We start from the raw sequence: 20,737 nt of genomic DNA on the forward strand, positions 1-20,737 counted from the left end.
TTTGCAATCATAGAGTGGATAAATATGTTTCAAGATTCATTCAAATGCTTGTCTTTCACATGTATAACTAAGAAAGAAATATTAAATATTTAAATGCTTCATTTATAAAGACAATACTATTTTAAAAGCTAACATGAATCAAGCTGCTAAATTTCAGACATTTGTGTTTCTTTCTGTCCAGCAGTTCGTTTATATATAACTGCCCTGAGTAAATGCTGCTTAGCAAAATGGCCTTTAGAGTTATTTAAAAAAAAAGAAAAGGAAAAAGAAATCCTCTCTGTAAAGCTACTCAAAGGTAATGCAATACATCTCAGGCATATTTAGTTTGCATTAAGAAGAAGGTAGGGCCCATCCTTTAATTATTCATACACACATTATCTACTACATACACAATAAGACTGGGAATGACGTTCAGAAGATTTAGCTGTGCTTGTTGGAATGTTATGAGATTATTGAGCAAGTTTTGATAAAAGGCAGGATTTTAAATAGTGAAGCAGTTCTCGCATTGCAGACTTCAAAAAGCACTGTCACTTTAACTCGTGTTCACATCTTTGTATCTAACTGCTCGCAAAACCACATGGCAGTCAAGGAAAGATTAATGTAGTTCAGACCTGCAGATCTCATTATTCTATTTTAACATGATGCAAATATGTAAACTCGGAAAGGTGTCTGCTTTGAGTAGCCTTACATTCTTTAACTTAAGTCCTAGCAATCATCAAGCTATTGCATGCCCCATTCATGAAAAAATATGCTTTGTTGGAATGACGTAGCTTAAACAGTTACACTTCAAGCACTTCCTTACCTAGAGCTTCCTTTAAATTATATTAATTTAAAATATCTATTCAATGATAGGTTTAAAAAAAATAACCAAAACAAATTAATAGGTTGGGTTTTTTTTTATGAAAATGACTCTTTACAGTAAGTAAAAAAGATTCATCACAGTTTTGGTAACTTGCATGAGTTCGTTGAAACAAAATCCTTCACATGATGGATTCGGATGTTGTTGTGCTCTAGGTACATTCACTGGTATGACCTAAAGCAGTAGACACCATAGAGCTTGTGCTTTTTATCGGGAAAGCCCACAAAGCGGACTGCTGCTTCAGTAGGACTGCAGCGTTTCCTTGGCCTAGAGATGGGGTAGCGGACGCTGCCATCAGCCAGCCAGCCGGCATCACAGCGGTCGTATCCCAGGAGTTTCCAGGCTGCAAACATTTGGCCTACTTTAGCAATCTGTGCACCATCTTTGAGGCAGGCATGCACTGCTTCGTCGTAGGTCAGCTTGGTTGGGTGTATTAGGTAGTAAAAACGGCCTAATGAAAGCAGAGAAAATATCAAGAACAAGATAAAGTTATAATATGTTTTCTTTACAGTTCTTTAAAGCAATTGCTGTTGAGCAGTAAAGTTAAAATTACAGTTCTCTTTTTATAGAAAAATTACTTATTCTTTTTGCCAGCTTTCAACAGAACTCACTATATAATCTTGAAGTGACTACTGTTGTTTCTGTAAGAGCCGCTGCACAATGCCTCTCATTAATAGTGCTGGACATTACATTGCCTTTTGATCTTACCTACAGCCACAAACCAGAAGCTTGTGTTGATATTAAGTGATGCACCATGTACTGATTTTTTTTTTAAAAAAAATGCAATATGGCATGCAACTATGAACCATGAAGGTTACAAAATATCTATATTACACAGCAAAAACTGCAGTACCATAAATATGAACATTTATTTATTATACCATGAGCTTCCTTGGACTAAGACTAACTTTATCATTACACGGAGTGAAATCTCAATTCACTTCATGCAGTTGATAAAACGTGCCATAACAAATCCATTTGTTAGTCTTTAAGTGACACAGGACTCTGTTGATATTGCTGCAACAGACACGAGGCTCATCCAGACTTCCTTTTGCACTGCACTTTCCTGGCACAGCCTCACACTTTAAGGTTCCGTGCCCACCTCTCCTTCAATTAATGGCATGCATTTTAAAAATCCTTCTTGGGTGTGCATTGGGAAACTACACAATCCCTTTCCTCAATTGTCTTTTAGGGTATGGAAGAGATTGTGTTCACATGTAGTTCTGTCTACAACCCCTTTAATTCCTATACCAGACCACCCATCCTTTTGCCTTACGGGTGGAAGGCAGCAGAACTTTATAGAATTAATGATATTCTTTCTAATAGTCTTCCTGTTTCCATGTCTGTGCATAAGTTTTTTTTTTTTAATTGAGATGCTAATGAAGCAGTTTGTTCTATTGCATAATGCAAGCATGCTCACACATCTGCACATGAAGAAGGGGCATGAAGGAACCAGACCTTACAGGGTGAAATGAATTTTCATTGCAATTATTCAAAGACTGACTAGCCCTTTTTCATGCGTGGTTGTTTGTTTATTATATATCCCCTTTTCTACAAACTGCATAAAACTGCTTACATGGCACTGGATTTATTTGCATTAACTTAACCATCCCCTTCTGGAACAATTTAGCTGGATCTGGATCAGGTAAACATTTGCACAATGTTTTAACTCTGGTTTTGAACACTATTTGTTTTGGAAAAGCAAACTCAGGAATGCTCAAAGCAAGAGAAGTATTTGCTCTTTGCATGTTTTAGGGCAAATAAATTTAATTGTCAATACCCAGAGCGTGTGTAAGCGGAGAATGTGAGCATCTCTTAGCTCGCAGGCTACAGGCCAAACATCTGCTCCCCAACATGCATACAAGTTAAGACATATGGGAGAGGCCCATGTCTGAGGAACAGAAGACAGTCCAAGTTGTTGCTGAAGAGGGAAGTCTGTTGTGTGATGGTCCTCCCCTCCTCTCCTAAACAGACCAGTGATTTCCAGGCTATATAGAGAAATTCAGTTGACTTTGCAAGTTCATTTACTGTATTATTGTATTCTAGCACTGGACAAAAAACACAACTTCCCTTTAATTTCATGGCCCCATTCACACCACACCCCTGAATTTTGAGCTGAAGGTTCTCATTAGGATGGAAATATTTCAATCAAATAAAATAAAATGGTATCAGATCACACTATTTATCCACCAAGCCCAGTATTGTTGAACCTCACTGGCACTGTTTCTCATGAAAAACTACACACTACAATTAATGCATAGTGTGTGACTGTGTCTCTTGTTTTCCTTAAATTAATTACAGATTATTTGATTGTTATCAGGATTGAAGCATGCAGGGAGTGGAGGCTTACTCTTTTTTTCTCCAGCTGTGCCCCCCTCCCCTGAATAACACCCTCCCATAGGCTAGGAGGCTCAGCAAAAAAAGTTCTCAATGGTGCCAACCCTCCCTTCCCTACATGTTGCAATGCCAATAATAACTGGAGCCCCCTACAGCTGTAATTAATTTAAGAAAAATTACAGGCATAGCTGTGCAGTATGTATTAACCATAACACAGAGCTTGACCCTCAGGGTCTCCAGCAGAGGCCTTTCCCACCAAACATTACCTGATCATTTTAACCAGAGATGCCAGAGAATGAACCTGTGACCTTCTGCATGCGAAACATGTGTTCTACCAGTGAGCTATGATCCTTTCCCAAAATGAGTAATAAATTGTTCCGGCTTGTCATTCTTTCCCCCTAAAGCACCAATGGGCCCCTTTGAAAAGGGAGTCAGAATTCCTTACCATTAAAATGGGATGTAAAACAGAAGACATCGTATCTACTTTGATCTTTATTTGAGAAGCCATAATTCCGGATTCCAGGCACTGTATTCTTCCCACCGCAAGGCTCCCTGGGATGCGTAATGGGATATTGCACCGACCCGTCGCTGAGCCAGCCAGCATTGCACCAGTCCAGGCCTGCTCTCCACGCATCGTACAACTGGTCAAATGAAGCGATAACTGCATCTTGGTCCAGGCAGGCTTGCTGAGCCTCGTGGAAGTTTAAGTTGTAACGACCCAGTCGTGGGAAGTAAGGGAATACAATGCCTGAGAGAGAAAATAAAATAGAAGTGGGTGAAATGAATGGTTTAGCTATAATTTTAAACATGTGTGTGTTCACACATGAATGTCATCAGAAGAGGTGCAAGGAACATTTGCTGGAAATGTAGGGTTGTGGTGGTGAGAGAGTTACATGTATATGATGCCAAAAGAGCAACCTGTTAAGTTTTATATCTGGAGATATTGGCTCTCAGGGAGTGAGCTGTTTAGTCTGAGAGTTCTGCCTGTCTCCGCAGACAGAAGGCTTCTCTCTCAGACAGAATCACACCCTTTCCTATTGGAATGCCACCAATCCCGCATGCTATTTTCAAGTGTGGGCCATCACCAATTAGAAACATTACCCTCATCCATCAATTCTATTCTCCACAGAGCAAGCATACCAAAATGGAGAAACCTAGGGAATATCCAGAAGAGCAAAGGAAATCAAGTTGGCAGAGGGACTGCCTCATTTAGACAGACAGAAAGAGAGAAGAAAAAAAACATATGTAGAACTGGGCAAATGTGTTCTTTGATATGGGTCATAATGAACAGTTATCACATTAAAGCATTGTTTCATGTTGCACTTTTCAGCACCATCTCTATGGAGCAAATATATCAGTGGTTGTTAGCTCTGATACTGTAGCTACATGAAACCTGTATCTCTGAACAGCAACTGGGAGTCCTTGCTCACACATCACACACTAAACCAAACAATGGCTTAGCCCCAAGGCATGTGCATGTGTGCTCCCAGATTATGGCTCTGTGACCATTCTGCTGATGGGTTAGCATCAAAGATAGGTAAGATGGAGAATGATTACTCGAGTTTTCCCCTCCACTGTGACCGTAAACTGTTTTTATGAAGATTTGTTTATTGAGGCAAGTCAACCCCAGATGCTGGTGGGGAAGCCCTTTTTGGAGTTTCCTAGCTGAACTGTTAAGTGAAACACTCTTAAATACACTCTTAAATACAAGGGGCAGGATTCAGCAAGCAAGTCCCATCAGTGGAAGTGCTGCAGAAGGGTTTCTGCTTGCTCAGTGGGGGCTTTCCCTTATTCTTCTACCCCCTGCACATGCACACCCTGCACACCATACTCCCCCCCCCTTAAATTGGCTCAGGGGTCAGGGGTCAGGGTTGAAGATAAACAGGATCGTTCCATCTGGCAAGCCGAAATGCTTGTCCTGACAGAACGATCGCCTCAGTGCAATGCTGAATTCCTGCCAAGGTCCAGAACTAAATGGACCTTTCCGGACTGATCCAGAACTTTTTGCATGTTCTTATAGCCTCAATATTAGGGCAGGTTCTTATGTCAAATGCACAGCAGTGCATTGTGGGAATGCGGAGAACAATCTAATACAAATACACATGAAGTACCCCCCCCCCCTTTTGAGAATAATTTAGAATAAACTAAAGTGCAAAGACATTAGAGTTAGAAAGGAAAAATATATTGTTAACTAACTCTGTGCCCATATTCTAAACGGTACAGTGGGAACAAGGCATTCATATTTACACAGTAACTGTTTAAAATTTTCTAGTTACATTTATGTAAAGCATTGTTAGTTCATATTTAGGGCTAAAAGCCAAACTGGCATCTTTCCCAAGTAAACAGGTCTGCAGCATTTCTGTGAAAGATACCTTCCTCCACTTCCTTCTTTAAAGGAAAATTTAATTCAAACTGAAAGCAGAGCCTATGTATCGGAATCAACGTCTACATTTAAAAATCCTGCTTTTTTTTTAAGATGCTCACATTAAAACAAAGCATATTTCTGTATTTACAAAGTGTATTTGTTTATTTACAATATTCCTTATTCTGTGCCCTTAATAGGGCATCTGAAATTATGTACAACACAATAAAAAAATTAAGCTGTAAAAACATATATCGATAATAAGACATTTTAAGACCTAGCAACACATATTAAAACTTGCAACAACCCAGAAAGGAAGCCAGGGCTGCTGAACCAAAAACAGAAGGAAAATGTTAGGTGTCACTAAGTCCTGTGAAAACAAGAGTCACAACATTCTGTGCCAGCTGAAGCTTTTAAACCATCCTTGGAGAACTGCTGAAACATGGGATGACAAAGATAAATCCAGTGCCTGGGCTCTCACTTGTGGGGTGCCTCAGGGTTCCATCCTCCCCCATGCTTTTTAACATCTATATGAAGCCACTGTGAGAGAGCACCAGGGGCGTTGGGTTGGGTGTTCATCAGCATGCGGATGATACCCAGCTCTACCTCTCTTTTAAATCAGAACCAGTGAAGGCGGTGAAGGTCCTGTGTGAGTGTCTGGAGGCGGTTGGAGGATGGATGTCGGCTAACAGATTGAGGTTGAATCCTGACAAGACAGAAGTACTGTTTGGGGGCACAGGGGGCAGGCAAGTATGGGGGACTCTCTGGTCTTGAATGGGGTAACTGTGTCCCTGAAGGACCAGGTGCATAGCCTGGGAGTCATTTTGGACTCACAGCTGTCCATGGAGGTGGAACTACAAAAGGGCCCTCTACTGAACTTAATACCCAGGATGGTTTGTAGGGAACGAGGTGATCTTTAAATTTTTTTTGGGCCTAAATAATTTGAGATTTTAAATATTATTGTAAGCATCTTGAATTGGGCCTGTAAATCTGGCTTGGCACCTAATGCAGTTCTTTTAGAATAGTAGTGATACGGGTTCTAACAGCAGCACCAACTGGTAATCTGGCCACTGTATTTTGGATCAAATGAAATTGTTGAGTCTTCTTCAATTAAGCCTCTAAGGTACTAAGACTCAAAAGGTGATTATTTAGAGCAGTATTTCAAAAAGAAGAAAGGGATAAATCAGATCTATTGGGTATAACTTATTTACCTATAAAATGCAAACTTTTCCCCAACTGCTGTTGTCACTTGATGGTTCTGGTCATCCAGTGTATTTTACAAGAAACTACTAATTGCAGTTATTCAGCACACAGTGTTGATGCTAATGATCTAGCATTCTTAAATGTGTGCTAGATCATTCTTAAACGTTATTAAGCTGAGTCTCTCTGACAGTGAAGTGCTATTAGGTACCACTGGAGAGCAATATCTAACATCTGCTTTTCACTATAGAATGAATATTGGTCTACTAAGCCAAAGAATTAGCTAATAAATATTCATGCGCCCTATCCAAAGATCTGCCAAAATCTGAATGCTGAGGAACACTTCTCTTCAGCTTGGAAGACCCAGCCAACAGAAAAGGTTATTTTTCCCATAGTCATGGAATTCCATCTTTCTCCCATTTGGAGGCTCGGGTTACCAGCTGCATACAGTGACATCCATTTACTTCTTCCAAAATACTGGCAGAATATATTCTGGAGCAAAGAATAGAGACGTTTGATATCTATTTAACATTGATCCCTGCGTTCTGAGAAGCCTGGGTTGTGGAAATCAATATACTTTTATAGATACCATTTTCTAAGGACAAATTTTGGATTTTAACTGTGACAGCTGCAAAGGGTGCTAGAGTTGCTGAGTTAACACTGTAGTCAATTATCAGTTTTAAGAATAACTGGTCTGTATTTACAGAGAGACTTAAATTTCCTGTACCATAAGTCCACATGGAAAAAAAGAGACTAGCCTCAGCCAGAGTAAAGAAATTGGCTTCCTTTGGTGGTAGTCTAAACAAAAATGTCAGACTTCTCATAGCCAGAGTCAACATGGGATACAGTAGAGCTTGCTGCAGTCCACCATAGTGTAACCATCTTAACCTGGCATGCATATTTGCCTAACAAGCATTTTTCCAATTGATGTTGCTGTAATACTGTTTTTATTTTATTTTATTTAATCTCACACCTTCATAATTCATTGCCCTCCCATAGCTGCGTTCAGGAAGCAAGGTCAGGAAAAGAGGAAACTGCCTTAGAGTCAAATCATTGGTCAATCTAGGACATTCTCAACCAATTGGTAGCAGCTCATCTTTCCCAGCCCTACCTGAGGATTCCAGGGATTGGTCCCATGACCTTCTGTATGAAATGCATATGCTCTGCTGGTGACCTAAACTCCTTAAGATGATTTGTCCAGTATCACCTACCCTGACAGGTAGCAGCTCTGCACGGTCTCTAGCAGATTTCTGTCACTTTAGTGCTATATCATTCTCTTAGCTGGAGATGCCAAAGACTGAACCAGAGACCTTCGGAAGGCAAAGCGTGTGTCCCAACTCTAAGGTATGGTCCCTCCTTCTGCCAGGGTTCTGCCATCCCAGAACAAACTTGGAAGTTTTATTAGTGCTGTATCTACAAGATCCCCCCCTCTCTCCCTCTCTCTCTCTTGTTGATATGGCCATATGTTGTTGGACTACAGCTCACATCAGCCCCATCTAGCATGGCCTTGTCAAGGATGGCTGGAACGCTGGTCCAACAGCATTTGGAGGGCACCACAATGGCTTTACTTGCAGGGCTATCCCAGGGAATTCACAAATTCTGTCAGCCAGGATCTATAAAGCAGTTTACAAACTGAAAAATTAGCACCAGGAGAAGGAAGCCCCTTAAAACAGACAGTAGATGTCATTGTTATGACAAATATGGTTTCTGAGTGAAGTTACATAGGAATGATTAACTGTTTTGACCAGCTTAGAGACATTCCTGGAAATAAATGTTTTTGTCAATCTGCCAAGCATCATCCAATAAGACCATTATCTAGGGACAACTGTCTTATTGATTCACAGTTTCATCAGCAGTTACACTTGTTCCATCAGGCAACTGAAGACTGTATGCAAGTGTCATGTACGGCAGAAGAAACTCAATTGTTCTAAAAGAAAGATAATGCTTTGCTGAATTTTTCTAAAGGGACTCTTGCATTTTCCAAGTATAAATTTCCATAACAATGGAAAGAAATTAAACATTCCTGAAGAATGTAAAGAGAAGAGAGGAAAGTATGATTGCCATATAATTCAATGAGGCCCTTTTTTCTAGATCAAACCAGCTATATATATGCTTTTTGATAAACCTATGGTCATTTTTTTTAAACAAAATTTATTGACATTTTCACAAAATAACACAAACCCAACCCCCACACCTACAAATATCAAAACAAATACAAATACACATAATGTCAGGATTCTTCTTCTTATCTGTATACCTTACTAAAAAAAAAATTTCTAGTTCCAGATCTTGACGTTTGACTTCCCCCGCCTATACACCTTCGGTTTTAAAACAGTACACTATTTCCTTAACAACTTTTCTCTATAAAGATTAACTTTACTTAAAAAAGAAAAAACACCTTTGTCTTAATCTTTGCATTATAACCTAAAACTTAACCAAATATTCTTACAGCTAAACTTGTTTCTTCTATCATTTATCATGCTGCTTTTCACTTAAATTCAATATCTCCTTACTTATTTAAAATAGACTTGTAATTAACAGACTTCACACTCCGATTTCGGATACCATGGCAGACCATCTATATTATACATTAATTGGTTCAACCCACTCCCCTTCTGTCCATTATCTTCTCCTGTCTTTCACCAGAACCGGATCTCCTATTATATTCTTCTGAATGTCCACAGATCCAGGTTGCACCCACAACAAACCCTGCATCGAGCTCCAAGATGCTCATCCTCTCCATTCTGAGTTTCTCCGTGCCTTTGTACCATACTTCTTCTTCTTGTAGAAATCTTAATTCTGTGTCCCTCGACCCCGAACTGCCACCTCGGAGTCTGGATATTAAAAATCTTTCCGTTCCAGGGCTGCTGCCACCCCCTGAAATCGGCCCCTGTTCCACTCGGATTTGCTCAGCCATCTCAAACCATCCTTCCAACACATCTTCCAGCTCTTTGCAAAAGTCTGTTTCCATTGAATAAAACTTTCGAAAAGCCTCCTCTGTGGAAAACAAATTCTTTCCATTTATAATCCCACTCAAGGCTCTTAATTTTCGATCAAGCAGTTCCAATTGAAAGACAGTAAGCTTTTCCTCATCCTCCCAGTCCTTCAGTGCCAACATAAGCGCAAAGTCCAACATCTTCGGGGGGAGGTGGGTATCAAGTTACGTTTCCTGTCTTTTCCTTCCTTTGTCTCAATTTTTTCCTACGCAAGTCCAAATCGCCGCCATTTCTTCCGATGTCGGAATATAAAGACCAAAACTTCAAACGGAGATATTTTTTCCTCAGTTAACCCCCAAAAGGAGATCTCAACAGACTCAGCTTTCAAATTCAAAATGCTTTCAATTGATTGTTGTAGCAGCAGTCACTTAAAGGGTTAATTTCTTTCACCACCCGAAGGGAGAGAGGCGGGCTGCCTTTCTTCTTAATCCCAGAGCTTTCCCGGAATACAAAGAGTCAGTCAATTACTCACAGCTTCTGGTTTCTTAGCAACTCCTTAATGACAGGTAGAACAGAGACGCTCATCACGGACTTTGCCGCCGCATGTAAACATCCTGGTTGGGGCATGTCCCCTAAAGCCCGGCTCCGTGGTCCCTTCACCCCCACTCCCCCTTTACAGGGGGCGCGGGGGAAGGGTTCGGAGCACAACGGGCACAGCCGGGGAGCCCAGGGCACGGGACGCTCTTCCCGCGCCCCAACCGAAGCCCCGCTATGCGGCTGCAGGGCTCCTAACCCCCGGGATGAACTGGGTGCTTCGCAGCCGAAGCAGCCCACGACCATCCATAATGGCGCCAGCCGCCGGAAGTCAAACCTATGGTCATTTTTATCTCAAATATGGTGAATGTGGTCTAATTGTCTCATTTAATACCCTACCTGGCTCCACCAGCAGGGCAGAAGGAATTTATGGGCTTAGTGTTTTTAAATCTTTTAGGAATTGTAGGTAATGAGGAAAGTAAGGTCTAAGCATGCTCAAAAGCATATCCAAATAATGCTGTGGTTTGGGGGCATGGCAGGAGACTAAGAGAGCTTACTGTTCTTAGAAGCCCATCAGCTTCCTTCTAATTCCCTTTTTGGGGCCATTGCAGAACTCACTTTCATGTAATTGCTGAGTTCACCGCACAAACCAAAAGACACTCCCTTAAAAATGTACCAAGACCAAAACTTGATTTCATCACAGATAAATCCGAAACTGTTACTAAAATGATTTATAACAAGCTTGTGTTGACAGAATGGAAAATGAAATGTGCCACGACATAAACATGTACAGAGAACTTGTAGCTGCTTAAATTCCTTGGTTTTTTGTGTTTTCTGTTTCTTTAAAGACAACAGATAATTTCATGGCTAAATAAAACAAGTCACCTTAATTTCATGTCAACTTTTAGTGGACATTTATTTATTTATTTGGAAGCAGATTCAAAGTTAATATTTTCTCAGAGAAAAAAATAAATAAATTAAGAATGGCAGACATGTTAGCCTGCAAACAGCAAGGCAAAGAATGTGGTGGCACTTGCAAAATTACCAGGATTGTTTCAGCATGAATATTTGTACATAATGGCATACTTCAAATGCATCTTTACAAAAGCTCTTGCTGCACTAGATCTAAACCAGTTAATGAAGGTGTCATAACCTTGTTTGACTAAGAACCAAACTGCATGTGATGTGGTTCACGATATCTGCCCTTGCAGATATTATTTCTGAAATAGGTGGTTCAGGGCTCTTGATATACATTGGCACACTGCTCTGGAAGTATAGGGATTTAGCAGCAGTTAAAGTTGTAAACTTTCTAAAGAGCTCTATGTATGTAAGCTGTGAAACAGTGTTTCCAAAAGGTGTGTCTGTCATCTTCATTGCATAACTTTCACCATAAGCTGAAGACACACTGACACTATCTATCTATCTATCTATCTATCTATCTATCTATCATCTATCTATCTATCATCTATAGATACACACACACACACATAATTTTGATATTGTATTTTATATTATGTTGTATTTTTAACCTGCCCTGGGACCTTAATGGTGAAGGGTAGATAAGAAATATGACAACAGCAGCAGCAGCAGCAGCAGCAACAACAACAACAGTAGCCAGCAATTCCAAGACTACTTGCCTTCTAAGTCCAGAGATATGACAGTTGTGTCATCTTCTAAACCTTCAATCACTTCACATTTGTATTTCCCATAATCCTCCAGCATTATATTTGTGATTACAAGGGAGGCATCATTTTCAGTGCTTTTCTTCAGGAAAACCCTTCCTTGGTAATTCCCATAGCTCTTTTTGTGATATCCCATTTCAACATAGACATCCACTTCCTTGAGGTAATCTGAGGTGAGTTTGGTCCACTTGACCCGAATTTTATGGGATCCCGAGTCAGATGATCCATGGTCACGATAAAATTTACATGGCAGTGTAACATTGCCGCCCCGTTGTGAGAAGATTTTTGTTTGATCTGCTTCCACAAGGAGGCGAGGTCCATTTTCTGATCACATATTGGGAAGAAAAGAAACAATGATTAGTTTGGCATTCTATCCTACATTTCACAAATTTAAAAAAGGGGCATTCCTGTGCATGGTTGTGGGGGTGTAGGCAGCCTATGGTCTTTCCAAGCATTGTTGGACTTCAGTTCCCATGAGCCCCAGTCAACAAGGTGATTGATCGGGGATGATGGCAGTTGTCGTTCATTAATATCTGGAGAGCTACAGAGACCCACTTGTGGTCTAGGAACATACATGCAAGCTGCACAATGGTGGGGATAGCAGATTCCAGACTCAGATATGCCATGAAGAAAAAGTGGAAACTAAATGTGTGTGCAGGCAGATGGTTCCATATGACTAAAGCAGTGAGGCAAGTCACACAATGCACAGGAAGCCCCTTTTTAAATTTGTGAAAGTACTTTAAAAACAAACAAACCACTGTACTGTGCTTATACTATTTATCTCCCTTTACATCTGAGTAAACTGAGGCACAGCAATGTGACTAGTGAATACATGACACAAATGCTTAAGCATGATAACACATAGTAATAAAGAGAGTAACTCAGAGAACTTCTCATTTGTAGTCAAAGAAGTTCCATTCAGGGTTTCCCACTGAGAATTCCTCCCCCTCTCTGTACAAATGACAGTCCTTAACCTTTAATTAAGGGGCAATTACAAGTGTAGACAAAATGGCCTTTCCAAAACAATTTGTCCTTTCCAAGTGGTCTGCATTAGCAGTAGATCACTATCTAGGGTGCTGTATTAGGCTCAAGGACATGGAGTTTTAAAACAACTTTTTGTACATAGCATGCAAAGGCACAGAATTTTGTTCAATTGCTTGCTTATAATTAGAGCTTAATGTAAAACAATATAGTCTTATGAGAAATACTGACTATACTATTGCATAAAATTAATTTTTTGATGGTATAATGTAAAGTGCATTTCTGTGGAGTGCATTTCTATGAAGCTTGCTTTTTCATCCAAATTTAATGGCTCCAATTCATTGACAAAGTTTTGGGTGGCTAAACAAGCGTGGGTGTCCTCCACCACTGAGTTTGGAAGGAGAAAGACCACTGTGTGCCTACAGCACTTCCCCTGACATAAGCAGTAGCAGGACAGCAATGTGTCATTTTCATACATAGTTATTTCATACATAGTTATTATATTATAATTACATAGTAAGTCTTCCACTGCCATGCATCTTGCAATCCTGATTTTTTATATATATAAACGTAATTTCATTGCTTGATGCAGGACTAAAAGTGATTTTGTGGGTAAGGGTCTGAAATATACTTGGAATCAAGTGTGGATTTCATGGTCTTTATTCAGCTCATAGTAGCGAGGAATGGAAGTTTCCCCAAAACGTCTGCTTTATATACATTATTTACACAATCGGCCCCACGTGACTGGCTAATTCCGGGATACTCCTGTATGCCAATCAGGTTGCGGATTCACTTCCACCTGGAGCTGGATTGGGTGGCTCCTACGGACCAATCAGACTGCTGCATTCTGGATCCTATTGTTCTAGGACCAATCAGACTGCTACATTCTGAATCCTATTGTTCTAGGACCAATCAGACTGCTGCATTTTGGATCCTATTCAACTCAGTACATAACAGGGTAATAGCTCAGTGGCAGAATATCTGCTCTAGGAGGCTTAGTTTGATCAGAATCCAGTATACACTTCCAGAGCTAATGCTAAATACATTACTTCTGATAAATGAGCCACCATAGCTGCTAGAGGGCCATGAAAATTTGTGTCCTGGGCTTTTTAGAGTGGTCTACCCACATACTATCAGAAGCCCAAGGGGCGCATTGGTTGCCAGATGTGTATTTTTTTCCACCAGCTCTCCTACCCCACTACTTGGTTTTCATTTATTTGGATTGATTTTAGTAATGAAGAATAGACTAGAAATATTTTAAACAAACAAACAAAAATAAGTAACTATTCTGAAACACATCCAAAACAGACCCAATCAACAGATCTTTCTTCTGTTTCAAGCTTCATGTATTGACAATTACTAGCATAGGATTTATTTATGCCTTATAATAGATTTCAAACTTTTGGTGAATGGCATGTCAACATGTTCAGAAGAGTTGGCAAAAACCTTGGTAGTTTGTGAATCTTGTTTCACAGTATGTTTCTGCCTTGGGGATAACAGTGGTATACCCAAAGCTGAAAGTGACACAGCCCAGCTGGTAGAGTAACTCTCCTCCAGTGCCCTTTTGATCCCTGTTCTCTTACATATTTTGCAAAGAAAACAAAAACCCTGGCTGCAGATACAACTGTCTCTTAGCATTACATATACTGGGGAAGACAAGCCAGTGAATCATCACACATCCTCATGCTGTAAAATAAATGGTGATCTCACTGCAGCCTGAAAATGGTTGAAAAGGAAGTGTTTTTGTTAAGGAGGAAAAACACACACACATGTGGCTCTCATATGTACCACTGAGAAACTGACTCCTGAAAAAAGTTTCTTAATTTAGGAGAGGGATGGGGAACATGTGGTGCTCCATGTATTGTTTGACTACAGTTCGCATCAGCCCTAGCCAGCACGGGCAATGGTAAGGGATAATGGGCTTTATAGTCCAAACATCTGGAGAACAACAAGTTTCCCATTCTCGATTTAGGACCTGGGGTGGGGAGGCATCTAAAGCTGGTAGTCACTTAAATAGTGTTCCACATTCAGTTACAGAGAGAGAGGCTAGAAATCTGCACACCAGATTAGCAAGGAAACAATAAAACAGCAGGAAAAGTATAATTTATGGGAATAAGGAATGAAAGCAGCATGATATATGTCTGGGAATTAGACTACAAAGTGTTCAGACTGGTTTCTAAAAGATGAGCAATTCCACGGTTCTTCATTCCTTGTACCCATGCATGGCCATGGATGACATGATTTTTTGGGGGGTGGGGGAGAAGCAGAAGTGGCATATATCTACAGTATCTACTACTATACTTATAAAATAATTTGGGTTAATGAAATTTTTAGCATCAGAGGAAAAGACTGTGCTACAAGAAACATGACAAATTAAAACCTACAGGGACTGCTGCTTTGTATAAAAATAATTTCAACCAATATTTATGTTGAAAGTATATAAAAGAGACAAGCTGATATGAAAACTGTCATGTTTTGAGAATAAGATATAAAGTTTCCCAAACACTTCTAGAAGATTGTTGGTAGACAAATAATGTGGGGCAAAAACTTTTAATAGTCTATACATGAAATGAACCTATATTTTTATATAAACACTATGCTAGGTGACTGTAGTTTTCATTACAGTCCACATTTTCTTAAGATAAAGGAACCTTCCACATCCCTGAGACATCTGGGTCTGCTGCATTTTGGGAGTAATCCTGTAGGGGGAAACAGAACGTTTATTTCAGGAAGGTAAGTCCCACTGTTTATGAGGGTTTTACTCCCATGTAAATCTAAACCTTAAACTAGTTTAATGATAATTCTGTTTTACCATGGATTCCTACAATTATTTGGGCGAAGTCATGAAAATCAAGCTGTTATTAAACTTACACATAAATTTATAACGTGCTCATGCTTTTTATCACTATTGTTTGACATATATAGACCAGTGCAGCCAAAGTACTCGAATTTTTGTTTATTATTTATTTTGGCTTCAGAAAGACAGCACCAGCATAAATCAGTAATTTTGATTGAATTCATTTGTGTACCAAGCTCAAATATGTATGACCATGTTAGCTATTTAATGAATGTTTATTTTCAACTGTCCTGCATATTGTGACTGTTATATTGAGCTCAGTTGGATCCTGAAATAATACTTACTCATCTGCAACAATAATATTTAAAGCTGACTGGAAGTTGTTGGTTTTTTTAGTTCTTGAACATGAACCATTTTGGGTCCAATTGATTTTTGTGTGGCTAAAGTAATTACATTTGCTCAAATAAGTACATTAGTTAACATGGTTAATGTTTGGGCTAAAGTATCCAGGCATCGCATTTTTGCAAGAATGTACAATGCACTTTCTACCAAAAATTAGTCAACACCATCTATTATATTTTTATCTCACAGTTCCACCAACATTTCAAGGTGGCACACATGATTCAACCTTCCCCTCGTCTCATCCCCACAACAAGTAGGTTATGCTGATAGTGGCGATCTGGGGATTAGAACCCGGGTCTTTCAGGTTAGAGGGACTTTAAACCACAGGTAAACAAAACTAAAGGTGAACATGCAGCAGGCTGGTGCACACTGCTGATATTGTGACTGCTTCACTCCTCCTCCACTCCTGCTGCACGGTCAACTAAGCCATAGTCTTGGATACTTCTCATGGTTTGTTTGAAGAAAAACACCACAAACCTGAGTTCAGATGTAACGCTAAGTCAGGCTACCGGTAAGTCTAAGTTCCCAGAAGCATAGTAGGAGCAGGGAAGCACCTAAAATTTCAGCAGTGTGCACTAGTACTTTCATTTAACTATAGTTTAAAAGGAAACTAAAAAAGCATACAAGAAAATGGTATAGCTATTTTACAAGGGTATTTACCAACTTGACCTGTACACCGCTATGCACCAGGATAGGTGCCGCCCATGTTGATGCTAGGCCCGATCATTGCAAAAAGCAAATAGATGGGGACAGGGGATGGGGACGGAGCCGAGGACCTCATACAAGGGCAGACCTATTACCCAACAGGACTTGGCCAGCCCGCCTGCAAATGATTTAATCGATTTCCTACACCCCCCTCTTGGCACCCTGGTCTCTACGTATAATGTGCCTGACACTGGACTACCCAAGCAAGATTGGTCTGAAATGCTTTCGTCCTCACATGCCTCAATGCCAGAACTGCAGGCTTCCATTATTTTAAGCCCAATAAGTGGTCAAGAGCCGCAGCATTTGTTAAACTCTAACCCGCTAGTAGTATCAATGCAAGACACAGCAACTGACCTTTTATCTTTACAACCAACAGGGGTCGGCGAAGCCCACATTTTAAAAAAATCTGCTGAACATTTTGAAACATGTAACAGTGTTATCGAGGAACCTCTGGGCCATATCAACATATTGGCCCCTCAGCTAAAGCCATCACATCTACCTAGGGACCAGCGACCCCAAACCTGTTGGAATCCTCAAGCGGGGCTGAGAGAGGGTGCTGCTAGCCCAGGAGCCTCAAGACATCTACTGATCCCTGAATGCCACCGGAAAAGAGATTGACTGCCACTATTTCCTCTATCACCCTATTTCCACATTTTATCTTGGAATGTGGCGGGTTGGCTATCTAAGCAGGGTGATGTCGACCCTCTGGGTTTCCTTACAAAAATTCAGATTATATGCTTACAGGAGACATGATGTCTATATTCCCACCTCCCTTCTTTGCAGGGATACGAAGTCTTTGTTACCCCTGCGATAAAACCAAATACCCGTGGCTGACCTAGTGGCGGCTTAGCCACTTTTGTTTCCACTGAGCTAAAGTGTAAGGTTCGGCGGCAGCAGTGGGTGAAGAGTAACGATCTACAAATCATATTCATTTCTAGCAATGTAGGAGATTTTTTAATGCTTTAATATCTATATTTCCCCCGTGGGTACCCCCTCTCAGACGTCACAAACCTGGGAAGATTTAGAGCTATGTTTGAAGAAGGCTGAAATAGAACTCCCTGGCCTGGATATCCTGCTGCAGGTGATTTTAATGCCAGGATAGGAAATGATATTAATACGTACTGCTCCAACTCCCAGTTCCTGCCAGAGGCTGATTGGTTCTTCAATGATAAGGTCCTGAACAAGGCACGCACTACATTATTGGAGATTGCCTTCAAACATAATTTGTACAGTCTGCATGGTACCTATATGGATAGGTCAGGGGGGGTTTCTTTTCCTTTCCTGGGCCTAGAGGTGCGAATGTTATTGACCATATCCTGGTCTCCCCAAAACTTTTGGAGAGGTCACAGGGCTTTAGCACTTTTAATAGAATTAAGAGTGACCATCTTCCTATAGCAATCTCACTAACTCCCCATGACTTGCGGGAACTGCAACACCACCACTGTGCAGGGGCATCGCTGGGGGGGTAGGGGTGGTATGCCCCGGGTGACAGGAGAGGGTGGGGGTGACAAGCGGCGGGTGGGGGTGACATGCGGCGGCCCCTCCCGCCACTCCCACGCGCCGCCGCTCCCTCCGTCACCATGGGAGCAACAGCGCACGGCTGAGCGAGCACCCCGTCCGTGCAGCGCTGCTGCTCCTGGGGTGACTGGCAGTGCGTGGGGAGTGGCAGGAGGGGCCGCAGCTTGTCACCCCCATGCGCCACTGCTCGCTCCGTCACCCCGTCCGTGCAGCGCTGCTGCTCCCAGGGTGACCGGTGGTACTCGGGCTTTCGAGATGTGATTTTGCAAATCATACCCAATTCAACAAATAACCTTGAATATGGAGTAAAAATTTTGTTAGTTGATGCTAACCCACGGATTTCCCATGTGGTAACGATATTTGTGATGAAGGCCATGAAAGCCTGGGAAAAATTTCTGCGTGGAAAAAAAAGACCCCTTCATCGTTTTCTTAACTTGTGCTTGTTGTACTTTTCTTTCTGTTTCGTGAGATGAGGGTTTTGCTGGGACAGTAAACAATGAATTTTAATACTATTATGTAGATATTTGTGTAAAGGCATGGTCCTCACAATAAACTGATATGATGAGTTTAAAAGGATGTGCAAACCAGGCTAGGATTGTGAACAACTGATGCTGTCTGATAAAAAGCTGAACTTTCTTTAACATATAAAAAGTGTCCTGAAAATTGAAGTCTAACAAAGTAAAATTGCACGATTCACCTTTCCACACCCAATCTTCTCTTTTGCTTGCAGAAGGCATTTAAATTTTAAAAAGACTGTGAGTTACTTGGGATCACAAACGAAACATGAAGTGAAACAGGATAAATTGCTCTTAAGTGGCATACCCAATGACCCAGATGCAATTCCCACATGTTAAATGAAGTTTATTTCCAGGTAAGTGTGCCTGGTTCTCAAAGTCATTAAGGAGCATTTCTAGAGTCATTTTAATCTAGGCTGGAAATGGTCCCCCATAATGCAGACTCTAGGTAAAGGGGAGCTGAGGAGACAAGGTGGGTGCCAAATGGGGGCAGATGAGTGCAGGGCAGACAGAATTCTTAGCATGCTGCTGAAGCCTAAACCCAGATAGTTGTCAGATATGCCCTGCCCCAAAGGATGAGCTCAACATTTGTCTGGAGGTTATCTTGTGTAGGACAAGTGAAGAGAGTGTGCTCAATGAAATGGACCACACAGTCCATTCACAGTTATTTCAAGTCTGGTGAGTGTGTGACACTCCATCACATGTCTTGGTCAAGGCACACACTGGCAGGTTGTGTCTCTCCTGGAAAGTGCTAGTGGGTTAATTTTGCAGGGGTTTCTTTTGCCATGTTTCTGAACTGAGAATCTTTTGGTATCAGATATCCAGTCAGCAAAATCATTTTATATTCATTTGGCTTCTTCAGTCTGCTTAGTTTATTTCTGTCTATGCTGCTATTCCTAAGCATATCAGACTTCCCTCCCCACTCTCCACATTATTGTTGTAAGGATTAATGCCAGATGGGGCCTCTGATACACAGTCTCTCATTAGCTGGAGATCTAGATGTCAGATGGAGCAGACCGAGTTCAAATTAAACTGATCCTATCTGTAAATACAAATATAGATGTAAGAGGAAAGAAAGACATTGTATCCTTTGACTGTTTAACACATCCACTTTCGCAACTGCAAACTGTGTAAAATGGCAGGCTGTTGTTGTTGCTGTTGTTTTAAAAATCTATCCTACCCATGTCTCCAAATGAACATTAACTAGGGGCTGCCATTGCTGCTCACTTTGCTTTGCTTGCCAATCCCATCTAACCTCAACCCCTACCAAAAAACAACAACCCATCTCCTTACTCGTTGTCGAAGCCATCCTGTCCCCTCATGAAAGTCATCTCCAACTCTTACAACTTGCCAACCTACATTCCCCTTAAAGCTTGCCAAAGCCCCCCATTCCCCTTAGACCAGGGATGGAGAACCTTTTCTCATGGAAGGACCAGATCTTTATACCCCCTATGCTGGGTGGGGCAACCCAACTGTCAATCACCTGATGTCACCATGATGCCATAGCCCTCTGTAGCAGGGATGTTTACAAAGCCCTTTCACACACGCACTCCTTCAACTTCCAGCTGTGGAAGTTTAAAGAAGAAGCTGAATGGTGGGGGGAATGTCTGCTGGGATTGCTATATTAGCATTGGTTTCTGCAGCTGTTGGCTCCCTGTTGACTTTGCAAGGTGAGAACTGGTTCATGACTATTTTATCTGGTCCTATCCATGCATAGTAGCCATGTGGCATGCTTGCACCATAGGATTGTTCTGTCCATGCTTGGTATTAAATACTCACTGGCACTTGAATCTTGTTTTTTTAAACAACAACAACAACAACAACAACAACACCCCACAATAATTGTAATTATGCTGCGAACAACCACTGGCTAGAACCTAGTCACAAAGTCCTCTCAGGATCTACAACA

At 41.0% G+C, this 20,737-nt stretch overlaps 1 protein-coding gene across 3 annotated transcripts in view; it reads right to left on the minus strand.

Moving 5' to 3' along the window:
* Positions 1-858: 858 nt before the first annotated feature.
* Positions 859-20,737, minus strand: part of HAPLN1 (hyaluronan and proteoglycan link protein 1) — a 54,546-nt gene continuing 34,667 nt past the window's right edge. For all 3 annotated transcript variants that reach the window (XM_033164199.1, XM_033164198.1, XM_033164200.1), the window contains exons 3-5: positions 11,866-12,234; positions 3,642-3,944; positions 859-1,310 (exon numbers count right to left, since the gene is read on the minus strand). In XM_033164199.1, coding sequence (XP_033020090.1) covers positions 1,021-1,310; positions 3,642-3,944; positions 11,866-12,234 — 962 coding nt within the window. In that variant the 3' untranslated portion in view covers positions 859-1,020. The remainder of the gene's footprint in view (positions 1,311-3,641; positions 3,945-11,865; positions 12,235-20,737) is intronic.

This window comes from Lacerta agilis, chromosome 11, assembly GCF_009819535.1.
Source record: "Lacerta agilis isolate rLacAgi1 chromosome 11, rLacAgi1.pri, whole genome shotgun sequence".
In the NCBI taxonomy this organism is placed as follows: Eukaryota; Metazoa; Chordata; class Lepidosauria; order Squamata; family Lacertidae; genus Lacerta; species Lacerta agilis.